This window comes from Pteropus vampyrus, unplaced genomic scaffold, assembly GCF_000151845.1.
Source record: "Pteropus vampyrus isolate Shadow unplaced genomic scaffold, Pvam_2.0 Scaffold261, whole genome shotgun sequence".
NCBI classification, from domain to species: domain Eukaryota; kingdom Metazoa; phylum Chordata; class Mammalia; order Chiroptera; family Pteropodidae; genus Pteropus; species Pteropus vampyrus.
The window spans coordinates 3380553-3388470 of record NW_011889042.1 but is presented as its reverse complement, the minus strand read 5'-3'; the positions used below and the strand labels follow the sequence as shown (position 1 = coordinate 3388470).

Sequence of the window (7918 nt, the reverse complement as noted above, 5' to 3'; positions counted from 1 at the left end):
CTCATTCATTAACTGAATTAGGATTAGAGAGGCATCACCCACTGACTTGAGTGCTAATTATTGCTGATTTTCATGGTGCTCATTTAGTGACGAACTTGTTGCCAGTTTCTCTTGGCGCTTCTGGGATCTCTATCTCCGACCTTGCTGCCGGGGTGAGATTAAGAAGTGGTGCCTTCACACCCTAATACCTGTTTTTCACTTGGAATGTGGAACTCGATAGTTTAATACTCAGCCCACGTTCTGTATTTTACTGCCTTCCACCCCTTTTCTTGTCTGTTCACTGTCTAGCATTATTGAGACTTGATATATGTTCCGATAGAGTAAAAGCTTTTTTTTTTTTTTTTTTTGGAGAACAGGGACCATATGCGACTTACCTGTTGCACAAGAACACTGTGTAACAAATGGCCACGAAACCTCCATGGCATGTAATAGCTGTTTATCTCACGTGTCTAGAGTCCACGAGGAGTGGTTCTGCTGATCTTGGCTGGGCTCACTGGCACGTTTTGCAGTTGACTATCTGTCAGTGCTTGTAGGTTGGCCTCAGCTAGAGCAACCAAAGGGACTTGGCCCTGCTCCACGTGTCTCTCATCCTCCAGCAGACTAGCTTGGGGATGCCCTTCTCCTAGTGGATGCAGAGGTGCAAGAGAGAACGCGCAGAAACAAGCAACTCCTCTCAAGGCCGAGCCCCCAATGGGCATAAAGTTCTCTCCGCGTCATTTTATTGACCATATCAAGTCAAATTCAGATACGCAGGATGGGGAGGTAGACTCTGCCTTTCGGGGGAGAGGAAATGCAAAAGTACAGGGTAAGGGGTGCGAGGCCATCGATGCAATCAGTCTGCCAGGGACCTGTGTCATTTACCTCTTCTTTGTACTTTGGCTGATGCTCTGCATCTAGGGAGTGCCTAATGAATATATGTCCCATAAAAGTAAATAAAGTTAACGTTAGCTAGATTTTCTAATCAGGACTGAGTTGGCTGAGTGATGTAGACATTAATGAGAGTTTATCTGTTAGAAGGAAAGTTTACATCATCCTGGTAGAATCTGAATTTTTTCTGCATTGGGTGCAGGGCCAGCTTGGTTGCCACAAAGAAGTCCTTTTTTCTTTGTCATCTTTTCCATCATGGTCCTCCCTTTGCCATTTTTTCAAGATCTTAGGACACAAGTGTCCAAGAGTTGGGGAACAAAGGGGAGAACTGTTGCCAAACTGAAGTGTATCAGTTGCATTTGGAAGAGAAGTTTTGTTCCACGTATTGAGTGCTGAGTGTATGTAAAGAAGAAGAAGCGGCTCTGCCCAGTGCCTTTGACCTTTGCTTTTGTTTCTCATCCTTGAGAGTAGCACATAGAAAGTAGGATCCACAGGCCAGGAGCTGCATCAGCATCACCCAGGAGCTTGTTAGAAACGCGAATGCTGCTGAGTCAGACACGCCGGGAGTCTGTGTTTTAACAAGCCCTCCGGGTAATTCTGACGTGGGGGAAGTTTGAGAAACCCTGCCCCACACCCCAGGGCCATAGAGCTAACCGTACAGCTCCCGCTAATGACTCTCAGGTGTGGTGTGTGCATGGTACACACCTCTTAGGATGTTACAGCAGAGTCCAGACCTTTTGATAGGCAGAAATACACATTCAGGACTTTCTGGTGTCCATACAAAGGGAGAGGGCATCCTCAGACATCTCACGTTAAAGTTATTTCATCCTGCTTTGTTGTTCACATACATACATTACAAAGAATGCCAAGGCTGCATTTTAAACCCGCCTTATGTTATTAGAAGACACATCTCAAGGTACCAGGCATGTGCCAGGATGTAGGACAAAGTGTGTGCTGAAGTTCAGACACCTCCTCCTTCTCACTCTCTCCGGGGACCCCCAAGACCACTAGGTCTGTGGGCCCACCTTTGATGCAAAGAAGTCTGTAAGACAGGTGAGGACACTGTCAACACAAATAACAGTACTGATCTTAAAAGGGAAGGTGGTATCCCTTGAGGAGGCATTTCACGAGGGTTAAGGGTTAACGGCCTGAAAAAACCCTGTTTCCACCTCTCCCTCAAGTTTTTGTGATCTTCTAGCACCCCAGATGAGGCCTGGCCTGCATGTTGTATCTGATGACTCTGTACAGCCAACTAATCAATCTCAGTCTGTCTCTGTCTCTGTCTCTGTCTCTGTCTCTGTCTCTGTCTCTGTCTCTGTCTCTCTCCCTCTCTCTACCTCTCTCACCCTCTGAATGTGTGTGAAAGAGAAAGAGAGAGAGAAAGACAGACGGGGGCAAACACACAGCGTTATCAGTTTACTGGCTCCGAGGTCGAATACTAGTCACCTTGACTGTCCCCTCGTTCCCCCGTGACGGAGACACACACAAGCCGCTTCTGTTTGATTCTCATAGAACCGTGAGAAACAGCCCCGTATGTGAGGCCATGTTTTTCATTCTATTCAGTCTTTGTATATTCAGATTCTTCCAGTTTCAGCTCTTGCTGTTCTGCCAGATTTCCATCGCATTGATGGCTTCTCTGAATTAATGTGTTTTGCAATCGCTGAAAAGTTTTTTTCCCCCCAAGCACCGGGACTTATCCAGATTGATTTTTTTTTTCCCTTTCTCTTTCCTCTCTAGCTACTTCTTAGATGTTTTATTTTGTTAAGTGTTAATAGAATTTTTCTTTTGGCCTGACACTTTATCTATTCAGGGGGTCTTTGCAAGTCCCATTGTACAACTGGACTATGGAGGAAAGAGCTCTATTCTTTTCGACAATGGTTGCCCTAAAAAATATACACCGCTCCTCCCCCTCGCTCACCAGGATAGAGCGAATGATGGGAGGGCAGCAGCAAAAAACGCCCAGACTAAGGAAGAAAAAGGGGGAGCCACTTATGCACTGTTGAAAGGGGGGTTTGAAAATACATTATTTTAAAAATTCAAAATATTTATTTCCTAAGGGGATCTGAGTTTCAGTACCAAAACATAGCCAACACAGAAGGGAGGCTGTTTTTCTTACTGTTAGACATTTTTAGCTCAAAATATGGACTTGGCAAACATGTTAGAAAATATGGAGATGGGTGCGAAACAGATGTCACATTTACCTGCGTGATACCCAACAGGCTTCAGCCCCCACCCAGCCGCACCCCAGGCATTGGAATTCTAATCGAGGCCCAGGGTCTGAATCTGCGACACCATATGCTCAAGTGTGACTACTCTGTGTACAAACAAACCCGTTGATCTTCTGGTGGTTTTGCTTGAGCGGTGCATAGGAGGCAGATGCTGTGGTGTGTAGGGCCTCAGCAGGTGCCCGGGGGACTCGCCAAGCCTCTGGCCAGGGAGGAGTCTGCTGAAGGCACCCAGTCTCCAAACTAGCATTACCTACTCCCATCAGCCTGGTGCCCGGGAGAGAGAGGGCGGCTTCCTACTGGAGGATCAGTTACCATGCAAGGCCATTTTCCTCCCAGTAACTGACTTCAGAAATGGGGACCAGAAAGGGAAGGCCCCAGGAGCTTGTTCGTTCAGGCTCAGTTGCTTAGCAACAAAAGGGGGTCCTGACTCAAGAAGAGATTTTTAAGTGAGGCCAGTGTCTTGGAGGTTTGTCTAGCTTGTCTAACCGCCTCTTCCATTCTTACCTTGACTTTGCTTTTTCCCCTGTTGTACATGATGATGTCTAGAAAAAATGGATTTGATTTGTCTGGAAGCACCATTTTAAACTTGGTTTTATTGCTTCGCCCAGTGTCCTCCCCTCCATCGAAGACTATAGTCTGGGAGGAGTGAGGAATGAAGAACCTATGAATTCTTTTCTCAGCCGGCTTAGATCAGGCCCCCACGCTCATTTGGGAGCCTTCGAGCTCCAGTGAACAGTGCTCAGCCCTTCCCGACCACATACACACACTGAAATTGCTCCAAGCACAGAGCCCTGTGGTTAACAGTTTTGTTCTCCCATAACCACATGGGTTGGGTTATATTTTTACTGCCAACCTTTGGCACAGAATGAACGAAGAGGCCGGGCCGCTTACCTGACCAAATCAGGTACCATCCCCCAGTGAGTAGCTGATTGGCTAGGGTAACACCTGCACTAAAGATGTGTATTTTGTGGAACAAAAAGGATTAGATTATGAATAAAAGGAGTGGAGTTCAAAGCCAAATCTAATTTAGTAAGTGTCAGTTTCTCGAGATCTAGGTGGGAATCAAGTGTGGATCCTGAAATCTTATTGCTAGAAATGTTCAGAGGGTTGCTGGATGCACAGGAAGACTGAAGAAGGGCCTAGGAAGAGACAGAAGATGCCTTGGGTATTTCTTCTCCTTGATGTTTTTGAAAGGTTCTAGCATGAATGTGTTAGTCCACAGATGGGTGGCTTAAATAAATTCATTGTCTCACAATTCTAGAGGATCTTGGAAGTCCGAGATCAAGATGTAGACAGGGTTGGTTTCTTCTGAGGCTTCTCTCCGTGGTTTGTAGGGGATCACTTTCTCTGTCTTCGCATCATCTCTTCTCTGTACCTGTGTCCAGATTTCCTCTTCTTAAAAGGGCACCAGTTGTACTGGATCAGGGCCCACGCGAATGACCTCATTTTAACTATTACCTCCTTAAAGACTCTGTCTCCAAATACAGTCACACTTTGACATACTAGGGGTTAGGACTTAAACATATGAATGGAGCAGGGAGTACAATTTAGTCCTTAACGATCAAGTTCCATTGTTTATAACAAAACAATTTAAATATTAATCAGAAGGATAATTAAGCTATAGCTTCTCAATCCATGAAATATTATGCAGCAGTCAAGATAGTATTCACAATATCTCACGCTCATTAGGTTGACTGCTATCCAAAAAAGAGAGAGAGAGAGAAAAGAAAAGTGTTGGCTAGGATGTGGAGAAATTGGAACCTGTGTGCGTTGTCGGTGGGAATGTAAAATGGTGCTGCCACTGTGGAAAACAGTATGGTGGTTCCTTAAAAAATTAAAAATAGAATTACCACATGATCTAGCAATTTCACTTCTGGGTATATACCCAAAAGAAATGAAAGCAGGGACTTGAAGATATGTTTGTACACCCATGTTCATGGCAGTGTTACTCATAATAGCCAAAACCTAAGTATCCATCAGTGGGCGAATGATAAGCAAAATGTGATATACATACAATGGAATATGGATGAACCTTGAGGACATTATGCTGATTATAATAAACCAGTCACAAAAAGCCACATACTCTATGATTCTCCTTAAACGAAGTACTATGAGTAGTCACAGTCATAGAGACAGAAAGTAGGATGGTGGTTGCCAGGGGCCGAGGGGCTGAAGGGATGGGGAGTTATTGTTTAATGGGCATAGAGTTTCAGTGTTCTGAGGTGAAGGAGTTCTGGAGCTGGATCGTGGTGATGTGATGTTAGCGCAACATTATGGATGTATTTAACACCACTGAACCGTACACTTAAAAATGTTTAAGGTGGCAATTTTTATATTATGTATATTTTACCATAAAAAAAAAAACTAGAAAAAAAAGATAGTATTCACAATGTAGTAACCTGGGAACTTTTTGCAATACTGTAGTATTCCGTATAAAAAAAGAACAAAGGAAAAATTTTGTATACAATATGTTTTAAACTCTGTTAAAATAGACATAGATGTTTTTTAAAGCAAAAACTATAGGGAAATAAATGCACCAGATGTTAACTGTGGTTGTGCTAGGTGGAAAGACCAAACGACAGGTGATTTATTTTTCTTTCTAAGTTTTTGTATTTTCAAATAGAATTTAATGAGCAACTATGACTAATATAATGGAATCCGCCCCATACGTAATGTTTTGTGTATTTTGTTAAAATTGCTAAAGCAGGCTCTATTCTCTGTTTGTTTTGCAGGTGGAGGATGCAATGCTGATGTTTGATAAGACCACCAACAGGCACAGAGGTAAGAACCCCGGTGTAAGGTCGCCTTTCCATTTCTTGCCACCCCAGTCCCACAGACAACAGATACAGTGAATATTCCAGAATTAAGCAGATAGAGTTGGCCATCTGTTGAAGATCTGTATTAATGGAGAGTCACAATAGCATAAAGGGACCAGATACTGGACAGTTCAAAAAACCATTTCCTTATGACTTGAGAATTGTCATTTAATTATGCAGCCACACCCAGCATAGTTCAGATATACTTTTCAAATCCCAGCTTTCTAAACCTCAGCACTAAGTGATCCAAGTAGAAATTATTCATAGCAATTACTCTATTGAGTTTCCAATTTGCATTGAGAGGGAGGGGATTTGGAAGCACACTGTCAATCCAGAGATCCAAAAGGGGGCGGGGAGGGAAGCCTTGTTATAGGTTTATTGGATGTGTACAGTGATTATAGACTAGGAAATGCCCTTCCGCACCTCTGGGATGTTTGGAGGGCATCTGTGACTACTCATATTTTCTCTTGAGCTCTTATTGTCCCATCCGTGTTTTAGAAAACGGGTTTCAGCTTGGGATCTGTAAACCCCTGAAATGACAGGCAAAATGTTTTGTTTGTGCTTTCCTTGGGAGAGGATCCCTAGCTTTGAACAGATTCTCAAAGACGTTTCTAACCTCCTTCCCCCCTAACCCCCCAAAAAAGAACACATTAAAATTATTGTTTTAAACAGAAAATTGGATGAATCTAGAAAAATCCACCCCAGAGGAAATAGGGTAAATGTTATGGTACAACATTCCAGCCTCCTATTCTCAGGACGTGCCTGGTTTCCGGGGTTCCTATTAACAGGGCGCTGTTGGGCAGAGCTTCCGAAGTGGGGTGGCAGGAAGCAATGTTCTCGAGCGGAGCTGGAGAGAGCGGTGTTTCCTTGCCACTCGGATTGCATTTAGATGTTTCTTGTGTTGTTTACATTCTTGCTGTCAACTGTGATTAGAAGCAGTTACCCAGGGCCGACTGTCTCTCCTGTTTGGAGCAGGCAGGAGGAGTGAAAGGGAGGAAGCAGCGGAGTGGGAACCGTTGCTGGTGGGGGCGAGGGAAGGAAGGGGCTGTCCTGAGTGTGTGTGCCTGGTCGTCGGCTCCTCATGCATCGCCTGCAGCGTCCTCGAAAGGGAAAATGGAAAGGTGGGCAGAACACTGGGGTGTCCATGGTGTATACCTGTTGAGGAGGGATGAGGAGTGGAGGGAGGCAAGATGAGAAAAGACGAGCTTATAGGTGTGGAATGACTGCCTTTGTCCTCTGCATTGCTCAGGGGCAAGAGCTGAGAGAGTGACACAGGACGGTGACACCTGCAATGGGCAATTCACAGTTATCCTGTACCGTCACCCACATTGCGTCGCTTTTCATGGTTTCCCAAGCATTGCTGTCACGTGACCGCAGAACATCCAACCCAGATGTTCTGGGTTGGGTGGAGCCTTCTCATTACATCTTCATCGCAGTGGCTTTGTGGAAATCATGTAACTTTTTCATGCCTCCGTTTTTCACCCGTGAAATGAGGGTGACTTTAGTACTTCTTATAGGCTTGTTTGGAGAGTGGAGTGCCAGGCACATTGTCGCCTGTGCATAAACTTTAGCGCTTCCTCCTTTTTCTTATCATCGTCATCACCTCCGCTTTGTCTGTGAGATAACCACAGCTCAGAGGAGGTGACTGCTACACCCAAGGTCAGAGCAGCGACTCAGACCTAGGGCTGCTGATTTCAAATTCTACTCTTTCTCTGTCGTCTTCACATGGGGAAGGGTTTGTTAAGAACGTTTCATCTCTTTATTTGCAGGGTGGGCGAGGCCCATCTGAACATGGCACTAGTGTCCAATGTTAGAATTCGTAGTCCTGGAACATACCTGAGTGGCCTCTAGTCAGTATTATTATCATTCTGTTTTGAATATCAATGAATAAAAAGGTACTTTTAATCTCCTGCTCTGTGTCAGGCCCTGTGCTGGAGGAAATGATAAATCATATCATTCGACCCTCACAGCCGTGCAGGTAAAGGGGTTTGTCATCTGAGGAACCGG

General features: G+C 44.6%; 1 protein-coding gene across 1 annotated transcript in view; it reads left to right on the top strand.

Annotated features, from left to right (window-relative positions):
- Window positions 1-7918, top strand: part of LOC105302139 (RNA-binding protein Musashi homolog 2) — a 264916-nt gene that overhangs the window by 112687 nt on the left and 144311 nt on the right. The window contains exon 4 of the mRNA XM_011375105.2: window positions 5828-5876. Within this exon, the coding sequence (XP_011373407.2) occupies window positions 5828-5876 (49 nt within the window). The remainder of the gene's footprint in view (window positions 1-5827; window positions 5877-7918) is intronic.